The 21,811-nt window shown below is 44.3% G+C and overlaps 1 protein-coding gene across 1 annotated transcript; it reads right to left on the reverse strand.

The window, feature by feature from the left end:
* Positions 1–32: 32 nt before the first annotated feature.
* HGFAC (HGF activator) lies at positions 33–19,305 on the reverse strand. The gene is made up of 11 exons (XM_053403008.1): positions 19,098–19,305; positions 18,023–18,086; positions 16,204–16,335; positions 13,071–13,181; positions 9,521–9,695; positions 9,106–9,191; positions 8,001–8,253; positions 4,522–4,661; positions 3,946–4,086; positions 1,789–1,937; positions 33–390 (listed from the first exon to the last, which is right to left on the reverse strand). Exons 1-11 carry the CDS (start codon positions 19,164–19,166, stop codon positions 199–201), a joined length of 1,512 nt encoding a protein of 503 aa, XP_053258983.1. The 5' UTR covers positions 19,167–19,305; the 3' UTR covers positions 33–198.
* Positions 19,306–21,811: the final 2,506 nt, after the last annotated feature.

Here is a 21,811-nt window from a genome sequence, read left to right on the forward strand (position 1 = left end):
TTTGTGGGGTAATGCTTTGGGACCTTTTAAGCTGACAGCTTAGGGCTTCATCATCCTTTTGTCCAGCCCTGAAACAAGTCCATTATTGTGAAGTAGATAGAAAGACATGGCAGAAACAGGTGGAACCTTTTAATGACAACAGTTAGCATTATAAACAATGACGGTGGCAATCCATAATTCAGCAAAATGTGAAATGCTTCATTTGGGTAAGGAACTACGGCTGCTCTTTTGGAGCCGGTTTATCTTCTCATTTATCCAGTCCACATATTTGGTCACTCTTGTATAAACACCAGGCTTCCTAGTTTTGCCACATCCATCACCCCAGCTGATAATGCCATACAGGTAAGATACGCCATCCTTTTCACAGGCCAGGGGGCCGCCAGAATCTCCCTGTTTCAAAGATAAATTTAAGGACAAAAGTATTTTGCTATGCTTTCCATTATTTGGAAAGATTGGCTCATTTTATTTATCGTAGGTTTTGCAAATGACAATCTCAGCGTCTTACGAAATAATTTTGCTTGTTGTAAGCTCAATAACATTGCAAAAGGAGACTAGCTATACGGCTGCAAATAAAACGTTTTAAGTGTGTTTTAAGCGCAATATACAATGTAACACTAGATGGCAATGGTGAGCCTTATGGAAAATTCAATGTATTTTTAAACATGCTTTTTAAAAAAAGCAGTTTCAAAGCGGTTTTTATATGTGTCTAGATTCCACCTGGTATACAAGCTGTGTAATAATTTGGAAAAATGTAAATAAGAAAATGGGGACCAAGCGTGCTCATATTCCTTACCAGTGTCATAAATTGCCAACAGTGCAGGACACTGAGAGGCCTTTCAAAACAATTGCCAGATAGTTTGGGCCAAATAATTAATGCTCATATGGTTGGAGTATTTCCTTGAATATTTGGGCAGGGCCTTTCGGTGCTCACCATTTATAGTGGAATAGTTGCTGGAGGCAGGGGCAGTTGGCATCTTGCCACACACTGGCATCCTTCAGCTAGTGGTCAAGAATAATGCACTAACAGACCCTTCCTTTTTAATACTACAAAACCCCCAACTTCTATGCAAGATCTGGAGTGGATCCTCAATACTTTCAGTTGTGGGTCAGCCTGAGAAAACTGCAGGACAATAAATTGTTCAGCTCTAACTAAAAACTCCAGGAGGCAATGAAGTCGAATGAGAGGCAAGACCCCAGGCGTCAAAGAATGCCTACATGTAGAACTGACATATTTCACTTCAGTTCACAAAAGAATATCCTCTGGGAATTGGACATTTTTACGATTTGCACCCATTGATGGCCCTGCCCATGCATTTTAAAAAAGTAAATGATGGAGTTGATAGGACTCATAATAGCACTTAAAATGTGGAATTCTCCAATCTCCAGAGGAGTCAAGTCTATATCTATATATCACACTCTCTCTCTATCATTCTGGATTAGTGCAAGAGCACGTACCTGGTTAGGAGTGGTGAGTTCAGATTTTTGAAATGGAGGTCTCAATCTCATCTCCATAGTCTACATTTCAAAAGCGATTTATCTCCCATTAAGCAGAGATGGCTGCTCCACTAGGCTACTCCACCACCCCTTTAAGAAGAGAACTTACACCAAACCCAATATTTTTTGCTTTCCCTAAGGAAGGGGCAGGAAAGATGTCCTACACAGCCCCCCCCAAAAAACCCAAAAAACAAAGTGTGAGCAAAACAGAAATGCCAAGAGGGATTCCTTGGACTCTCACATTCACATTCACTCTCTTGTACAAATTTAATTCAGGCAGAAACTCAATATTACCTGGCAGGCGTCTGATTTACCATCAAGGTAACCAGCACAGAACATATTTTCACTAATGTCAGCTCCATAAACATCATAGTTTTGACATTTGTAATCAGGGATGATCGGAACTGATGTTTCTTGCAATACTTTAGAGTAGCTGGATGAATCTGTGGAAATAAATTGTATAGAAAACAATTAATTCTAACTAGAGCAGAGTAGATTAACATGAAGTGTTTGAAGTGCTTTGCCAAGCACTCTCCCAAGGGTTGGATTCAACAGTAGTCCTACTCAGAGGAGACCAATCAAAATGAATGAATATGACTAACAGATCCATTTAAAAGGGTCTCCTCTGAGTAAAATTTAGTTGGCTACAACCCGTAATAGTTTACATATTTATGTTATGGTTTATATGCTACGTTTTGGCTCAGATGCCCCCAATCTTGTGAACGGAATATTTATGCAAAAATAACAATAATAAAAGTACAATCAGTGCAGTAAATTAAAATAATATAAAATAGCAAAATAAAATGCAGTCACACTAGTTATATATTCGCGAGCTGGATTCATGCTCAGACACATTTTCCCCAGGGTGGTGTAGTGGTTAGGCTAAGATCAGGGAGACCAGGGTTCAAATTCCTACTCAGTCGTGAAACTCACTGGGTGACCTTGGGCCAGTCCAGTGTCTCTCAGCCTCATCTACCTGCCAGGGTCATTGTGGGATTGAGTGAGGAGGGGGAGAACCATGTGCACCACCTTCAGCAACTTGGAGAAAAAGGCGGGATATCAGTGCAAACCAACCAACCAACCAACCAACCAACCAACCAGACAAATAAATACTATTCTCACTTGGAAGCCAGGTTAACTGGCATCCCCACTGCCCATCCTAGTCCAGCTGCTTCAGTTTCGCACCTAGGAGCAAGCCCACCCATAAGCAGTCGCCCGGGGGAGTGCTCTCACCCTCATCACACCCCAAAGGAGAAATCCTTGGGGGGGGCTGTCCCTATCATTGCCCTCCCACCAGGGCTGGCCTGCTCAGTCACTCACTGCCCAAAAAACCTGCCAAATAGGCTTCCCCTGGAAACAGCTGTGGCCAAGTTCTAACTCTTGCTCTTCACAGGTGAGGCCGGCAGGCCAAGCCTTATGCAAGAAGGGGCTTCAGCAGTGTGCTTAAGCATTTAACTTGACAAATATTCCATTTACTTCTGAGCATTTCACTGAGCCAACTCAGAGAATCAGAAAGGAACACTGGACTCCAAGCCATACTATTGTAGAATACCCTTCCTAGCCTACCACAGTGGTACCTCGGGTTAAGAACTTAATTCATTCTGGAGGTCCGTTCTTAACCTGAAACTATTCTTAACCTGGGACACCACTTTAGCTAATGTGGCCTCCCACTGTCACCATGCCGCCACCGAGCGATTTCTGTTCTCATCCTGAAGCAAAGTTCTTAACCCGAGGTACTATTTCTGGGTTAGCGGAGTCTGTAACCTGAAGCATCTGTAACCCAAAACATCTGTAACCCGAGGTACCACTGTACTGCTGAAGTGACAGTCAGAAGGGTGGCATATAAATTATTATTATTATTATTATTATTATTATTATTATTATTATTATTATTCCTGTATAATCCCATTCACAGTCATGGTTGACTGGCATTGCCTTTTCATCACATAAGCATTTCTTTCTGGCCCCTAATTTTCCTCTCCAGCACTTATTTCTTTCCTATAGTTATTCTGAGGGTTCCAATTCTCATTTCTCTCCATATCCCCTGGATCATGTAGTAGGCAGAAAGGCAAAGGGCCGCTGTGCAGGACCAGGTGTAGGAAAGAAAAGTCCCTGCGCATTTCAGCCTCTGAGGATTTAGTGGCTATTACAAAAGAGAAACTACATTTTAAAACTGGATGCAATGTCTAGAAAGCAGGTGCCATACTTTATGCTGCACTGTGCTAGAATTCTGCGGCAAAAGTCAAAGGACATTTCAGCAAAACAGCTAAATCATGCTGTCAATAAAATAATTAAAATGTGTTCTTGGATTGGCCAAAGAAGTGATTCAATTGACAAATCATCTGCATGAAGACTAAAGTGATCATAGTTCTAAGTCTTGCCTAGTTAGAACATCTGGTTATGTCTCTGGTCAGTATCAGTACCACACATAAAAGCAATATTCTAACTTACTTTCATGTAAGTGTCCCCATCCTGCAATTTGGCATTTCTGGTTATCTGGAAAGGACATTCCCTTTTCCGGCAGGCAGATTGGTCGAACAAACTGGGACTTCACTGCACAGCGTTGATTCACCTTCTTCAACTTAACTAAAACTGCAAGAGAAAATAACTTTTTAAAAAAGATCACAGAAAGTGACTGTGGACTGGTTCACTTGATTTTGAAATCATCAAGCAATGACCAGACGCGGATGACCCAGCCCTGCAAGTGAAGAGCTGAGATTTCAGGTACTACTTTTTTTTGGCCACTCACCTTTGTTCAAAAAAGCACTTTGCCACTAGGAATGGGTGGAATCATAAAGTTCTGGTTTTTATCAAAAGCTTTCTGCAGCAAGGAGAGCAGATCTATTTTGATCTTGAGTGGATTGCCGTATTGAGGACAACGCCTGCAGTTCAGTCTGGCCAGACACAGGGAGCCAGAGCTACACTTCCAGTGTCTGATGGGTGGAAGGGATGGCAATATCACTGCCCACTTGGCTGCATCTCAGTCCACACACTTAAAACTAAACCAGAAAGAAGAAAAAGGCTCACCTATATCATTTTCAGTTGGGTTGTATACTGTGAAGTCAGGGTGCATGAAATACTTCTCCACATCAAATTCTTGAGTAACAGCTGTTGTCATATTAAAAAAATGTTGTCCCAAAACAATTCGAATTGTTGACATCAGCGGACTGAAGAAAAGAGGAAAGAAAATGATGAAGAGAATGATGGTATTAAGCTACACGATGCATTTTAAATGTTTTATTCTTATTTATCTGTATATTTGAATGATTTTGTTATGACCTTAACAAATATACTTCCTTCCTTCCTATAGGTAAGGAACAGAATATTATTGTATTATAATATTTAAATTGGCTGACCCAGCAAATAACATTTTGATTGGGGTGTCAGGGTGCCAATGTAACGTTGTGAGTTGCAGTCGGGATGCTATAAGCCAACTGAAACTTAGGCAGTAGCCCAGCAGCAGCAGGAGGAATAGGAGAAATGGCCATGACAGCCACGCTCGCCAAATGAAGAGTAACATTTGGTAACACAAGAAACTTGCTTCCAAAAAACATTTTGTTGTAAGGAAAATGAAGGGGGAAATTCAGAATAGCAACTGCTTAACAGAATGTTGTATCACCTCCCCACAAACAAACTGGGAGGAATGCTCAGTAAATGGGTTACCTGGAAGTAACCTTGGTTTGACATAACCTTTGCTTCCATGCTGTGGATTTAGTTCTGCCATTGGGCTGCTGAACTAGTGAGGATGTGCTGAACTGATTCCTTCTGATTCATGTGGATGCAAATGAGATTGCCAGCCACAGTCTTTAACTTATAGCAAGGGACCGTAAGACTCTGGGCAGGAAGCTGAAGGGCACAGGTGCCTTTTTCACCACTGCTTCCTGTTGAAGGATGTGACCCAGGAAGAGAGAAGAAAATCCTAGAAGTAAACCACTGACTGAGCAGTTGGTGTTGTCAATAAGGATTTGGCTTCTTGGACCATGGTCTCCGCTTCCTTGAGGAGGGGCTTCTGGCAAGAGATGGTTTGCACCTCACCGTGGAAGCCAACAGTTGCAAGAAAGGTTTCTTTGGCTATGTCTGAATCAACAGGAAGAACAAGCAAGTAGTACTTCTTCTGCATGGAGAAGACAGAGACATGCTATAGGATGACAAAGAGAATGTGGAACTGCTCAACACCTTCTTTGCCTCTTTCTTAACCCAAAATAAAGTAGTACTCAACAAGGAGGGAGCTGCAGCCCCAGATAGGAAAAGAACACCTAGCTACTTGAAATGTAGAACTCTCTAGGGCATGGCGCACTACACTCAGGGGTACTAAAGGAGCTTGCAGATGTAATCTAAGAATTTCTGTCTATAATCTTTAAGAAATATTGGAGAACAGATTAGGTTCCTGCAGAGTGGAAGCAGGCAAAAGTTGTCCCCAACTTCAAAAAGAGGAAAAAGAGGACCCAGGTAAATAAATACCAACCAGTCAGCTTGACACTGATACCAGAAAAGGTCCTGGAACAGATAATTAAATGGTCAGTCTGTGGGCACTTAGAAAAGGATGCCGTGATTACTAAGAAACAATCTCATTTCTTTTTTTGATAGAGTTACAGGATTGGTGGATCAGGGCAATGGTTTAGACATAGCATTTCTTGATTTCAAGTCCCCTGTGATATTCTGGTGGAGAAGCTGGTGAAATGTGGGCCAGATGAGGCAATTGTTAGGTGGATTTGTAGCTGGTTGACTGGCCAAACCCAAAGAGTGTTCACTAATGGTTCCTCAACATATTGGGGAAAAGTGACAGGTGGGGTGCTGCAGGGTTTTGTCCTGGGCCCATTGTTGTTCAATGTCTTCGTAAAGACTTGGATGAAGGACTTGAGGTGATGCTCATCCAATTTGCTGATGATCCTCAGGGTCCCTTCCAACTCTACAATTCTATGACACCAAACTGGGAGAGACAGCTAATACTGCAGAAGACACAATGGGGATTCAATATGACCTTGACAGATTGGAGAACGAGGCATGAAAAACCAGCTGCACAAATATAAGATGGGGGACAGCTGGCTTGCCAGTAGTACATGTGAAAAGTGTCCAAGGATCTTAGCAGGCTGCAAGCTTAACATGAGTCAACAATGTGATGCAGCAGCAAAAAAGCTAATTTTATACTAGGCTGCATCAACAGAAGTATAGAATCCAGGGAAGTAATAGTCCAGCTCTATTCTGCCTTGGTCAGACCACACCTGGAGTACTGTGTCCAGTTCTGGGCACCACAATTTAAGAAGGATATTGACAAGCAGGATTGTATGCAGAGTAGGGTGACCATGAAGATAAAGGGCCTGGAAACCAAGGCTTATGAGGAGTGGTTGAGTTGGGTACGTTTAGTCTGGGAAAGAGGAGACTAAGAGGAGATATCTGAGCCATCTTCAAATGTCTCAAGGGCTGTCACATGAAAGATGGAGCAAGCTTGTTTTCTTCTGCTCCAAATGGTAGGATCCAAGCCAATGGCTTCACGTTACAAGAAAGGAGATGCAAATTAAACATCAGAAAGAACTTTCTGATGGTAAGAGCTGTTTGACAGTGGAACAGACTTCGTCAGATGGTGGTGGACTCTCCTTTAAGCAGAGGTTGGATGACCATCTGCCATGAATGCTTTAGCAGAGGTTCCTGCATTGTAGGGTGTTGGACTACATGACCTTTGGGCTCCCTTCCAACTTTACTATGATTCTAGATTTAAACTGTAGAATATGTAACATCAGGTATGCAGCAGATAAAGACATGACTGGGTCAAAAGTGGGGTTGCATCTGTAAAGCCCTGTGCATAGTGCCCAACATTGCTGTTTGGAAGCCCCATTGTTCAGGAGCTCATTGGAGCTTACAGAGAGCAGCGTGTGGCACTTTGAAGCATCAGAGTTTCAAAGCAATGCACACACATCTCTGCAAGTACCGACAATCAGCTGGTCCCCTGATGATCAGCAGAGAGCTGTGAAAAGAGCTTTAAAGTCCTAGCAATCAGCAGTTTGTTGGGACTCCAAAGTGATGCACACCATACTTGTCAAACTTGGCCACAGAGGGTGGGGAAAATAAGGATCCAGCTGCCAGCCAGTTTCAGTTCCCCCCGCTCTGATAGATGGGAGTTGGGTTTCGCTATATTCCTGACATTGCTTCTTTAATATAACATCAGCTGCACCTTCTGGGAACTGCTTTTTATTTATGCTTGCTGTTCCAAACTGCTAAATACTGTTTCAAAATATAAAAAGTTCTGAGAGTCCCATTATATAAAACACAATTCCTTTACAGTCTTTGTGATACCTGCAGGCTAGTGCACATGCTAAGAAGCTTTATCTTTGTATTATTGCTTCCCAGGGCCCAGGACCTGCTTCTAGAGGCTCTGAGCATTAGGGATTCTTGCCTCAAACTTCATTCCATCTTTGCTCAGGGGTCTCACTTGAAACATTTTGTTTGATTTAAAAGCATTTTGAGGCACGTGCAGTGAATTTCAGATGAAATCAAAGCATAGGCTCTACCTATCAGCCAAACAATGTGCAGCTGTCACCACCCAACAAGAACGAAGAAGGCTTCCAGCACAGAAATTTCTCCCAATATATATGCCGGCCAGCCAGGGATGTGATCCTGGCAAGGAGGAAGATCCTCCTATAATTCTGGGTCTTAAGAAGTTTCGCTTCTTATGTCTTCTCCCACATAAATTCTGGACCACGGCAAAGTCATCAAAAGTTTCCGGGGGTGGGGGCGGGGGTGGCGGCCGCCTTCTTCTGCTCCCTGAGTGAAGAACAGACATATTTAATCTTTTACCCATTTTTACTACTGAATCTTTACTATTTACTTTAAATAGCTACAGAAATATGATTACAAGGCAAAGAGCTCTTTTCTGATTATGGCGTCTTCAGAGTGGCGTAGCAGAAGTGGAGCAGCTTAGTTTAGGCTGCATCTTCTCATTCTGGGCGTTTCCTGCTTGCTGCTCAACCTGATGCCATCCCACTAACATCAGAGTCCAAAACTGCATAGGAGGGGTAGAATCACCCTGCTTATGTCATTCCTAGTTCAGCCTTCGATGTTAGCATTGTGCTTCCCTTCCCTGTAGTGCTATCTTCCTTTGTTGCTGGACTTGGGTTGGATTGAGCTATTTTATTCATACTAGTGAATAGGGTCTCAGACTCAAGCACTTATCAGCCAGATGCACCCCAGTCCTTCAGAACCACATCATGCGCACACAACCTCATACAAATCCATCTCTTAGTCTCTCGGTCCTTCCCCAGGAGCAGAATTGGGCAGGCTGAATGCCCCAAGTCAGCCTTGCATGAGAACTGACACGGTGAGCACAGAAGTCTTTAAGGATTTATCTTTACAGAACAGCAGCAGAACTTGGTCTGGAGAGGAAGGGGAGGCATATTATACTGGGCTGGGCTGGGGGAGACAGACAGGACTATCTATGGAGCTGTTGTACCCGCTGTTATCTGCTCCAGAACATTCTGACCTCAAACATAAGAAATGGCACATGACCTGTATATGGAAGGGGAAAGAGACTTGTTCCTCCCTTACATTTACTAATTTCACTTCTTCCTTTGCATATGCTAACTTCAAAAAGCCCCATGGATGCAAAATGTTACTTACGACATAAAGTAACATTGCAGTATTCCCAAGATACTGAGTTTTCTTTGACTGTGTAGCACCATGGCTCCTTGTCTTCATCTGGGTTTCTAACGGGAAAGAAAAAACATTTGCCCCTTAATGTTTGGTGAACATTGCTTTTGTCACTAACCCCACCATTTTTGCCTCTTATGCAAGTTTTGGTTTTCTTCACATACCTTCAGTTCTAAACCCAATTTTCTCTCTGGTTTCTGTCTGCATTATTCAAGTGGCTTTGCTAACACAGAATACCGCACATCTATCAAAGTAGAGAAGAATATCTGTGCATGTGCATATATGTGTGCGATCAGAGAGTCACTGGGGTGAGAACCAGGGTGTAACCCACAAATGTCTCTATTTTTACTTGTATTTTCCTCTATCTACCAGCTAATTTTCTTACCGGCAGTATGAATGTGGTCCCAGTCCCAGTTGCACAGGGTTTTCAACTATGTCAGCATGAAGCTCTTGGTAAAGGAGATCTGAATTCCATGGCAGACAATTATCTCCAGAAATTGTCTTTTTCTCAATGCCCCTGTAGTCTGTCCCATTACCAGAATAGCAAAGTTGGCTAGGACCTGGATAAACATACAGAAGTCTTAAGTAAACATCTGCTAGCATAACATTATCCACTTATTTCTGTGAGGGAGAGGGTGGCGCTGTGGTCTAAACCACTGAGCCTCTTGGGCTTGCCGATCGGGAGGTCGGCAATTCAAATCCCCACAATGGGGTGAGCTCCCGTTGCTCAGTCCCAGCTTCTGCCAACCTAGCAGTTCGAAAGCACACCAGTGCAAGTAGATAAATAGGTACCGCTGTGGCGAGAAGGTAAACCGTGTTTCTGTGCGCTCTGGTTTCTGTCACAGTGTTCCGTTGCGCCAGAAGCAGTTTAGTCATGCTGGCCACATGACCCTTTCCACAGCCACATGTCTGTGGAAAAATGCCAGCTTCCTCGGCCTGAAAAGCAAGATGAGTGCCACACCCCATAGTTGCCATTGACTATGTCCAGGGGTCCTTTACTTATTTACAGTGCTTTTTTTCTGGGAGGACGCAAGGATATGCATACCCCTAAACATTTTGTGAATCTAAGTTTGAACTCATAGAGGGGCAGTATTTCAGTATGAGTAGGAAAATGAGAGTACTCCTAAACATTTTTTTAAGAAAAAAAGCACTGCCTATTTACCTTTTACCTATCCACTTATTATTTACACACACACACACACACACACACACGTGTGTGTGTGTTTGTGTATCACTTTTATATCCTGCCATTCTTCCAAGGAGCTCCAGGTGGCGTGCAGTGATCTCTCTCTCTGCATTTTGTCATGACAACAGTCCTGTGAGGTAAGTCAGGCTGGGAGACAGTGACTAGCTCAAGGTCGGCAGTGAGCTTTATGGCTATTTTAACCTTGGTCTCCCACTTCCTAGCCCAACACTCCAGCCACTGGTTCTCTCTTGGTCCATATGGGCACACATTATTTATGACTAACCAATATATAAGTTAGTGATAACAGTGGCATAGCGTGGTTTGCCAGTACCCAAGGAAAGGCAAGTATTGCACCTTCTAACCCTTTCAGGGCTGGATGGAGGCAGTGGTGGTGGTGGGGAAGTATCTTCCCAGCAAGTAAAGGGGAGGATCCAGTGGTTGCAGCCATTATTATTATTATCATCATTATTATTATTATTATTATTATTATTATTATTATTATTAATTTTACCATTTTTATATCACTTGATTTTTTAAAAAACCAAACCAAACCAAACCCTCAGAGTGGTTTATTTTTCTTTTGGAATTTTGCCCCCCCAACTTTGTGCCCAGGGCAACAGCTCCCCTGACCTCCCATGCTACACCACTGAGTGATAAGGCAGCTTGTGTTGGAAATGACCCAAGCTGCTTCCAGAAAAACGGGGAAACATTTCGGAATATTGAGGTGATCCAAATTTGTCCTACCCCACCCCCCACATGTCAATGTGACCCTAGTCCCACCCACCCTCTCTTCACCACCCCCTTTTTTCCAGCCATCTTCTCCTTTCAGCTCTATTTTCTGGGCCAGCACTGTTGATTGTGGACCTGGCTGTAGGCCACTGGGAGAGAACATCATTGCCTTCACATTGCAGCAGCCCTTGGTGAAGCTACATTTCCCAGGGCAGGACCACTTGTGGCATTGTGTGCTGCTGTACAGTACACAGCTTGGATAGAATGGATCCTGTTCTCACTATAAGCACACCTGACTGTCCAAGGAAAGGTGATGCCGATGTTATCAGCCCCAGCTGAAACCTATGACCCACTCTTTTTTATGCAATATGTCTGAAGAACTATGAATGGCAAGCATGGTGTAGTTCTGTTGCTTTGTTGAGTATTTAGCAAACTCTGAGAATTGAGCAGTTTTATTTCACCATGTTTGCCTAAAAATGTATCTCTGTTCTTGCAGCTGTTCTTAGTCTTACTACTTTTCTCCCTTTTAAAGCATTAAATTCTGCTGGATTTTGCCACCTAGTGGTAAACAATAAGAGCTGCTGTTTCTTATCTGCAAAGTTTCACATCATCTGCACAATATATATATATTTAATGATCTTTTGTGGATGAACAATGAATATGACAATGAAAATACAAGGACTTCAGGGCAGCTTGGGTCATGGTGGTAGTGGGTTCTCCTCTGCTTTTTGGCCCTCTTTACAGCTGGGGTTTAGATGATAGCCAAAGGGAGAGCAACTGTGTCAGCTAAGGTGCTGAAAAAGCAGGTTAAATGTGATGGCCCAACACAGTGAATGAAGAGTAAAGTGGTCATTGTAAGAAGCAAATATCTGGTTAGCTAGCTAGACTCCTTGCCCAGCCTAATCAGTTGTTATTTTGTCCACCAGACTGTAGAAAAAGCATGAAGTTGTTGGCTTGGTGGCAAAGAGGGGTGATTTGGATCCAACCTAATCCAGTTTCTAGACCATCTGACAAGGTTGGGCATATGGGATAGTTCTAGAAGTCAACCCTATGAGGAGTGGGGAAGGCATGGCTGCTGCCCACCCCCTGTCCCCACCCCACCCTTGCCATCCACTAGACTGTTTGTCTAGTAATCTAGCCAACCTTTCCTATCTGTCCAAGTTAACTCTGCCCCTAAAAGCTTAGCCATTTTGTTTTTTTCTCTCCCAGTTTGAGACAAAAGTCTGCTATCTCTCTCTCTTTCAACTCTCATTCTGTAAGTAGTTCCTTTCAAGATAAATCTTTTCCTGCATGAATAAAGCCTTTGAACTCCAAAACCATAAATGATAATTTCAATCCCATTCACTTGAGCTGGAAGCTCTCCTAACACTAGAAAAGGTAGACCCTGCTGTAGGCATGCATGCATTAGGACAGACTACATAGGGCTGTCTTTGAACAGAACTTGGGAACTTTAACTGGTACAGAATCCAGCTGCTCAAGGTGCTTGCCAGGTTAGTCAAAGCATATGACATAAACTCTATACCAGTTGCACAGGTTGCCAGGATGCTCCTGGGCCCAATTCAAAGTCCTAGTTTTGGCTTTTAAAGCCCTAAAGAGCCCTAAGAGTCAGGTTAGTTAAAGGGCTGCTTACTTCTATATGGACTTGACTATGCCTTAAGATTGGCAGCAGTGGCCCTGCTTGGTAGGTTTTAAATACTATATTGTAAGCCATGTTGAGAAGTCAGAGCAGATAAAGGCTTCTGTAAAGCAGCCTAAAAATAAACATGAGTAAATAAAATGTCCATATTGACAGACAAGCTGTGCCACAAGAGAGTCCAGAGTTCCAGTAATTTTAAATCTAGTCCATTCAGCTCTGGGAATCAAGCACCAAGGAGCAGGGAGCTGTTTATCAAATTCCAAAAATAAATAAATTATGAATACCTCATAGAAGGGTCCTGGATATAGCATAAGCCTTGGTGAATGGGGCCTAAATTCTGTGGAAGGCAAGATCCAAACTGAGTGAAAGTTGAATACAACTCACCAACATTGCAGTGTTTTCCTGCCCAGGGTGTTTTGCAGTCACAGACTGTTTCGTTAGTGAAGACGATCTTCTTGCAAGTACTGCCATGGGGGCATGGATTGACGGTGCAGCCTGCAAAGTGAAGTAGAGGACTTATCCACACTGTCCTGCTCTGTCCAGGCAGAAGCCTGCACTTTAACACTCTGTGTCCAAGCATTTCCTACCCCACACCCCAGTTTCCCCCACAAAAACTCGCTCTTTAAAGCTGAATCGGAGCAAATGTCAATTCAGGTTTTCTGAATTGATGTTTGCTCCAGTTGAAGGTTTGTCCACACTTACCTTTCCTCTGCTCTTTCTGAGCGTGGATGCAATTTAAAGTTCTGTGTCTGAGCAGCCTCTCTCTTTTCGCTCTTTAAAGTTCAGTTGGGGCAAATGTCAATCCATGGAAAACCTGAATTGACATTTAACCTTTAAAGAGCGGGTTTTAAAGCTCCAGAGCAAGAAAAAGGGTCCTTGGACACAGAGCATTAACGTGTGAACCTCTGCCTGGAAGGTAAGCCTTAACATGCACACAATACCCACAGAAACGGCCTAAAGTGTTTTTGTGATAAATGCTGAGGCGCACATTACTAGTAGGAAAATCCAAAGGCAAATTAAAACTGGACCAAACCCATATTATCCCCAGAGTCTCACAGAATACATATAGAGATTGAGATACATAATGTCAGTTGAATTGTAACTGGAATAGAATAATATCCTCCCTGAAAAATACTTTAAAAATCCAAAAGACTCAGGTATAAGAGTCTGAGGGAGGAGGAAACCCTGGGACTTTCAGTGGCTGCACCATGATTGACCATGAACACACCAAAACAATACAGTGGTACCTCGGTTGAAGAACAGCCCTGTTTACAAATTATTTGGTGTACGAATTCAGCAAAACAGGAAGTAGTGTCCTGGTTTGCGAACTTTACCTTGGTCTACGGACGGAAGTCGGACAATGGAAGGCCACCGGCGATAGGAGGCCTCATTAGGGAAAGTGCACCTCAGTTTAAGAACAGCTTTGATTTTGATTTAAGAACGGACTTCCAGAACAGATTAAGTTCATAAACCGATATTATATATCGGTCTGTAACCGCTTCAGGTTACAGACTCTGCTAACCCAGTACCTCGGGTTAAGAACTTTGCTTCAGGATGAGAACAGAAATCGGGCGGCGGTGGCGGCAGCACGGCGGCAGCGGGAGGCCCCATTAGCTAAAGTGGTGCTTCAGGTTAAGAACAGTTTCAGGTTAAGAATGGACCTCCAGAACGAATTAAGTACTTAACCCGAGGTACCACTGTATACTTTCCCCCTCTCCTACTCCACTCACCCCATTTTAATTTAATTTTTACATTTATAAGCTTGCTTTTCCTCCCAAGGAGCTCACCACCAGCCAGAAAGCAGCAGTGCCCTCCATGTGGGCACACACAAAGCTCTGTACGCATATGCATACACATGCACACACTGCTTATAGGGAGCAGCAGCAGCAGCAGCAACCCGCAACCCCTATTTCAGGCACACAATTCCGCTGCACTATTTAGTCTCCTCCCCCCCCCAGGGGTGAACGAAGGCTAACCAACACCCGGGGCGGGGGAAACCGCTGGTTGCACACGCGCTGCACCGCTGCGTATAATGCATGTGTGGTGTCTACATACGATGCATGCATGGCGTCGCTACTTAGGGCGCATGTGTGGCGTCGCTATGTACAATGCATGCGTGTGACACTGCACATGCATTGTACATAGCAGTTTGCTGCCGGCGCCACCTGAACATCATACGGACAGTGGCGGGATCCTCTGCTCACGGCTGCAGCGGCAGTGGACCGATCCTCTGATTGGGCAGTGCCAGTGACAAACCACTATGTACAGTGCATGCGCGTGACACCGCGCATGTGTTGTACATAGCGGTTTGTCGCTGGCGCCGCTTGAATGGTGTATGGACGGTAGTGGGATCCTATGCTTGCAGCTGAAGCCGCGAACAGAAGATCCTCTACATGCGGCTGCGGCAGCACAATGGCTGCTCACACCACCGCGCCCAGGGTGGTGGGACGAGTACCACACGGGGTGTCTTCTTGTCACCCCTCCAGTCATGGCACCTGGGGTGCACCGCCCCCTGCCCCCTTGTGATCCCACTGTCTCCCCCCAAAAAACACATACACATTGCAGAGTGTCTGTCCTAAAGTGACTGAAACAGCCATTTCACAGAGGCAATCAGCAGGACGTGCAATTTCCTAAATTTTTTTGCCAAGAGAGGAGAAAGTGCACAGCATTTCTGGTTGTCTATCCCTTCTTGCAGGCAAGGAAGCTGGTGCTGCAGTTCAGAAAGGGGCTTTAAAGCCTCTCCTCCTTCTTTCCACTCTCCATAGCATCAATGATCCTTGCCAAGAAGGAGAAAGGACCACTCCCCCCTGTAGCCTTTTTAAAGTGACTGTGGCTTGGGTGGGGAGCCGAGTGAGGAAATATAAACCCAGGAGAGGGCAAAGAAACAAAGGACCCCACCCAGCACCTCCCTCTGCCCATTGGGCGGATGCCACCTTCCCAAGTGGAGAGCTCTTCAAACATAGGGAGGCTGCTAATGGAGGCAGCGCCATGGGATTCCCGTGTATGGAGCAGGGCAGAGGCAGGGGGTGCAAAAAATGATACAAAAATGATTGTGCCTAGAAAAATTCATTTGTGAAGGCAGGACCACCAACTATTCTGAAGTGGTGCCCATGATCTGGTACAAAACCACTTAAATTGTTGAATAACTTTTAGAACTTTCGGTCAAATTCAACCTGTGAGCAGCACATTATCCAGAAAGTCCAGTACAGTTAGGGTAAATTATTAAGGATTTGAAAACTGAAAAGGAGGTGAAGAAGATAAAATCCTTTCAGGGAACTTAAGAGAATACTTGAAATTACTATCACGCAGCCACTTCACAGATTACATTTTAAGATGCATACCTTTTAATTGCTGTAAGTGATTTAAGGCTGAGAGTATGACTTCTTCACTACTCTATGCATTATTTAATGCAATTCAACTTCTGTGTCTCAATCGTTTTATTTTTTTATCATTTCACTGGACTACATATAAACAGATTAGCAAACATACTAAAATAAAGCATGCAGTATAGAAATACCTGTGTGCTGTGCATATTGGCAGTTAATTAGCTTGTTAACGCATGTGCATTTCTGCACTATCCCTTGGTAGATTCTTGGCCAGCTTTCTCCAGTTGCAAAATATTCATGCAGAGTTTCATCAAAGCATTTTTCTGCAGTTTTAAAAAAAATGCAAATAGCACATTAAGATTTATTTATTTATTTATTTATTTATGCATTAAAAAAAACATTGCTGGAGAGCATATGAAGATGTTCCTGCCTCCAGCCCATCTGCTCCATCACCATGACCAACAAGGTGCCTGTGGGAAACCTGGACCTTCTCCCTTTCTGCAGTTCCCAGCAGGCCCATGTGCAGCTTGTCTGAGGCCCAGGGTAGGAGCAGGGGCGTAGCTAGCTGCTCTGGCACCCGGAGCGGCAGGGGCAGGGCAAGCTGCCCACGGGGACGCTGCGGCAATCCACGCACAGGGGCGCCGCACAGGGGCAGCACGGCGATCCGTCTGGGGGGCGGTGTGGCGATCCGCCATGGGGGTGGCTCAGTGAGCTGCCCACGGAGTCTGCCTGGCAGACGCAAGCCCCACGCTGCTGTTTCGGGCAGTGCAGGACTCCGAGCCATTGTGTCACTCCCAAGAGAGACGTGTGGCTCAGGCGCCCTGCAGACCAGGCCCCGCGGTAAGTGCTGAACCCCCCAAGGATGACATATATAAATGTCAAATATATCAAAGGATGTCACATAGAGGAGGGAGAAAGGTTGTTTTCTGCTGCTCCAGAGAAGCGGACACGGAGCAATGGATCCAAACTACAAGAAAGAAGATTCCACCTCAACATTAGGAAGAACTTCCTGACAGTAAGAGCTGTTTGACAGTGGAATTTGCTGCCAAGGAGTGTGGTGGAGTCTCCTTCTTTGGAGGTCTTTAAGCAGAGGCTTGACAACCATATGTCAGGAGTGCTCTGATGGTGTTTCCTGCTTGGCAGGGGGTTGGACTCAATGGCCCTTGTGGTCTCTTCCAACTCTATGATTCTATGATTCTATGATTCTATTCTATGACATTCGGGGTGGACCACCCCCCTGCACCCCCCTTCCTACGCCCCTGGGTAGGAGTCTTGTTAGAATAAAGTATAAACTCAAACAAAAATGCAGCCGGTCCCTGGCGCTCCACCCCGCCCTCTGGGTGCCCCCTCCCCTCTGCATGGGCCTGGTCCCCAGCAGTGCATGTTCAGAAGTATGCTGCCTCTGACCTCCAAGAGCATAAATGATGAACCCTAATATTTTTCTAGTGAGTAAATGACAGTAGGAAGTTCATTATATTGGAGGGACTGCAGTATATTGGGCATATGTCGCCCACCGCCATGAGGTTCCTAGAAGCAGAGAGACTATCCATTTCCACAGCCATGAATAATGTGGGCGAACCAGAGCTGGGAGCAGAACTGAGGAATGAAGCACTTCAAGTGAATTGAAGACCTCCTCAGCCCAGCCAGAGGTGCTGCAGAGGAGAAGCAATGAGGGGGCCCTGCAAGGTCTTGGGGTGCCACCTTGTGGTGAGGAAGGCAAGGTTGCTGACCCCCTTCTCATATTGTGAGAACTAAGCAGGATGGCTCTCGCTGAGAATCCAGCCTCAGTTGCAACCAGTTTGCCGTATCAGTTCAGCTGGATCATGGAAATAACCCTTGGAATCACATCTTGGAATCCATCTTGGAAGCCGTCCAGTGAGCAATTTTACATGCTGTGAAAGCAAGCTAGGAAGGAAGGAAGGAAGGAAGGAAGGAAGGAAGGAAGGAAGGAAGGAAGGAAGGAAGGAAGGCTTAGTTTGTTTGTGAGGCACATTAAAGCATCTTTGGTACCTCTGGAGTGATGAACTTCATGTCTGGATTCTCCTGGCTCAGTACCAGGACTGTTCCTTCCTTCCTACAAATAAAACAATGAAGAACAAGTTTGCTTTTATAGAAGATTTTCTCAATACAAAGTTCCTATTGGCAGAAGAGCAGCCAGGGATTGCCTTTTAAAAACAACTCAATCACCTGAGGCACCGAGGCAGCAACCTATGGCAGCTTTTAGTTTCTGCCTTTCTCTCACAGACATAAACCTTGTTCTAGGCCTATTAATACATTTGGTAATGCCTTGCAGTTGGGAGCCCTGTTCAACATCTATATAAAGATGTGGATGAAGGATTTGAGGGGATGAGCCTATAATTTGCACATGACACCAAACAAGAAGGGATGGCAAATGCCACAGAAGACAGAACGAGGATTCAAGATGACATTTACAGATTGGGGAACTGAGCCCAAACTAAAAATGAATTTCAATAGGGGCAAATGTTATACACTTAGGCACAAACAAACAACTGCACAAATATAAGATGAGGGGCACCTTGCTTGCCAGTAGTACACGTGATAAGGATCTTCGTAGGCCACAATCTTAACATGAGTCGACAGGGGGATACAGTGGCAAAAAAGCTAATATTATTCTAGGTTGCATGAAGAATAGCATCAAGGGAAGTAATAGTCCTGCTCTCTTCTGCCTTGGTCAGGCCCTACCTGGATTACTGTGTCCAGTTCTGGGCAGCACAATTTAAGAAGGATAGTGACAAACTGGAAGGTGTGCAAAGGATAATTTAGATGACATTCCTGCACTGCAGGGGGTTGGACTAGATGACCCTCAGGTGCCTCCCAACTCTACAATTCGATGAAAGTCCTCCTTGAGTCTATGCTCTGGCCTCCAGTTTCAGGGCGGCCATGCTTAAGGTTCTTTGCTGCACTTTTTAAATGCATTGTACACCAGTGCCAAAACACGTTTCGGTTTCGGGACATTTACAGCACATTAACTAAGGAGTATGTTCTTTAAATATTGGTGGGGCATACTTCTAAACAAGCAGGTTTATGATAATGTTGTGGGAAGAAGACGAAGAGGCACACTTACCATTTGCTCGGGAGCACTGCTTAACGCCAAAGAGAAGGTAACAACCATGGAGCAAATGTAGACTTTCATATTTCACCTTTTTATTTCTCTTTTCTTTTCTTCTTTTGCAACTCCCTGTAATTTTCCTGGAAGAGTGGGCCTTCCAGTGTCTGAAAATCCAGAGTGGGAAGTCTAATCAACATTGGCGCTTATGGAAACCCCCTGCGTTAGAGAGGATGTTTGACTTTTTAAGCAATCACTCGTTCAGCAATGTTAATAAGTAATGTGTTTGTGTACTGAGGTAAATATTGGTTTCAGAAACATTTCAGGGAAAGCACACACAAAAAGTAGGCCCAAGGATGGACTAAATATGCCGCATCCTGAATTTGGGTTAAGAATTTGTGTTAGTTCCCGTTTGGGCTGAGTAATATTTTCCCAAAGTTTCCATGCCTTTCCCTTACATGTCATACTCCAGAATAACCAGAATAACCAGCAGTGAACAGGAAATCTGGACTGGTATTTAGATCTCCAGGTTTTTGAATGGAGTTCATGCCAAATCTATGAGAGTCTATCCTTATTTATTTATTTATTTATTTAGCACCTCATCCATAGATCTCAGGGCAGTTCAGTTGAGAAAAACACAAAATACATAATAGATAATTCAGGAGAGAAACAATTGGGTCCAAGTACTGACATTCCAATGTGTTGTGAAATCTATTTTACTTTGTTTTTTCCCCTTTACAACAGGCTTCCTCCACCTCGACCCTCCACATGTTTTGAGACTACAATTCCCAGCATCCCTGACCACTGGTCCTGCTAGCTAGGGATCATGGGAGTTGTAGGCCAAAAATATCTGGAGGGCCGAGGTTGAGGAAGCCTGCTTTGCAATGTAAATGGATTTAATGGTGGAGGTGAACTCCTGTTTGGAAGGCAGACGGATGACATTCGTAGATGGTTTCAATGTCACAGTTACAGTTTACGTAGCAAAGATTCAGGTTTGGTCTTTTCTCTTTATTGGGTTAGGGTGGTAATCAGAACTCGAACGCATCGCTTTTATTAGGGCATCAGACCAAGCTTGGTCCCAGTGGGACATTGGGATGCCTTGGAACGCTTTCCCTTGTGGAGATTGGTGACTCCACTGAGTTTGTTGGTGGCGTCAAGGAAGGAACCTGTGGTGTTGGAGTCCATGCAGCGGTGGCCCATCGGGGGTTTGGTTCTCTGGACTTTGCTCAAGCTGATGCCCATGTGCAGCCAGAAAAGACTTTTGCTTCACCCATAGCCACAGCCTTGGATTTGAGCAGAAACCAGACGTTGCTCTCCTTCACAGGAGACAGCCTGCTTCTTCCTCCAACTTCTAGCTTGCACCCACCCACCTCTCAGCCCTGGCCTTTGTCTTTTCCTAACTCACTACCAGCGAGTTGAGGGAGGGTGGCCCACCCATTTGCTTTCTGGCATGGAGCACTTCTTTTGTAACCGTATTGCCCCATTCTCAGAAGGCCATTACCATTCCTTGTCTGGCTAGTTCAATAAGCCTTGCTTAGATTTTAACACTTGCTGGATCCAGGAATTAGAAGGGTCTCGACATACAACTTACTCCCTTGCCCCCCACAACTCATAACATTATTATTTAACTAGAAAGCACTGTGAAGGTATTTGAGCCATGCAGTTTGTGGGTGAATGGCCTCACAATCCCAATCCCCACCATGAATTGTTGAATTATTATTATTTTTAACCTCATAATAATAAGTTCAGGCAGTGAGGTGACTCCATCCCAGGATGGCAAAGGCATGTGGGAAATAGAGAAAGTTTCAGTAAGGTGCTTCATCTTTTCCATGTCCCGGTAAGAAAGGAACAAGAGGCCATTCTAGACTTCTAGCTCCACAGCAGGTTCCTGAAGATTCTGCATGAAGATTCTAGAATTGGACATCTTCCCCTACAGTCCCTCTTGCACCCGTGCCTTAGTTTGCTAGGACTTAGCTATCTGCAAAAGCACTGGCGTAGGGAGGGTAATGTCTGCAGGGTTGTGGATCAAACCTGAGTTTTCTCAAATAATACACAGCTAGACTTCTGAGTGGAATTTTTGGTGTTGGTTTTTTATTTTGAAAAAAATATATATTGTAAATGCACCCACTTTTGAAATTCTGCCAACCAAGTTGAAGGAGTTTAGAATAAACTCATTTGCACTTTATTCAGGGTTACATTTTTAGATGTACTAGAGTTTCTGCCTTTCCACCCACGTTGTTCATTAGCATATTAGACACCCCCACGACATGTTTCCAATAGGTTTATAGCTTTAAAAGCAAAGGAAGAAAGCTCTGACGATAGATTTGAGTAGGCTGCGGCCTCCTCTGCCGCGCTGGGGGAGTTCACATTTTAGTCGTAAATTAAATATCTCCCTTTCTACAGAGCTGTTGACCCCAATAGGTTGTTTTCAGCAAGATCAAACGGTAAGTCAAGTGAAAGGAGTCTGTGACTGTTGCGTAGGGAAATTCCCCTTTTACGAAGGAGCCATCAGCTGAACACATGACTTGACAATCTGTAGGAGGTGAAGCCTGAAAGACATACAAGAGGCAGGCTATATTCCTGCCTTGATCCACATCAAGGATTTAGAATAGCTTCATATACTAGTGATGATTATTTTTTGCAGATCCTGGCCCGGTTCAACACAGATCCAGCTGCCCTCTGCAATACAAATGTAATTGTTTTATCCCTGTTGGTACATGAAAAGACTCAAA

The sequence above is a fragment of the Podarcis raffonei genome, chromosome 9 (assembly GCF_027172205.1).
Source record: "Podarcis raffonei isolate rPodRaf1 chromosome 9, rPodRaf1.pri, whole genome shotgun sequence".
NCBI lineage: Eukaryota > Metazoa > Chordata > Lepidosauria > Squamata > Lacertidae > Podarcis > Podarcis raffonei.

Excerpts from the sequence above, each read along its gene's own strand:
- HGFAC (XM_053403008.1), bottom strand. The coding sequence starts at position 19,166 with ATGAAAGTCTACATTTGCTCCATGGTTGTTACCTTCTCTTTGGCGTTA. Across the intron at positions 13,182-16,203 it reads CCAATATGCACAGCACACAG|GCTGCACCGTCAATCCATGC; the intron begins GTATTTCTATAC and ends TTCACTTTGCAG. Across the intron at positions 9,192-9,520 it reads GGACCACATTCATACTGCCG|AAACCCAGATGAAGACAAGG; the intron begins GTAAGAAAATTA and ends CTTTCCCGTTAG.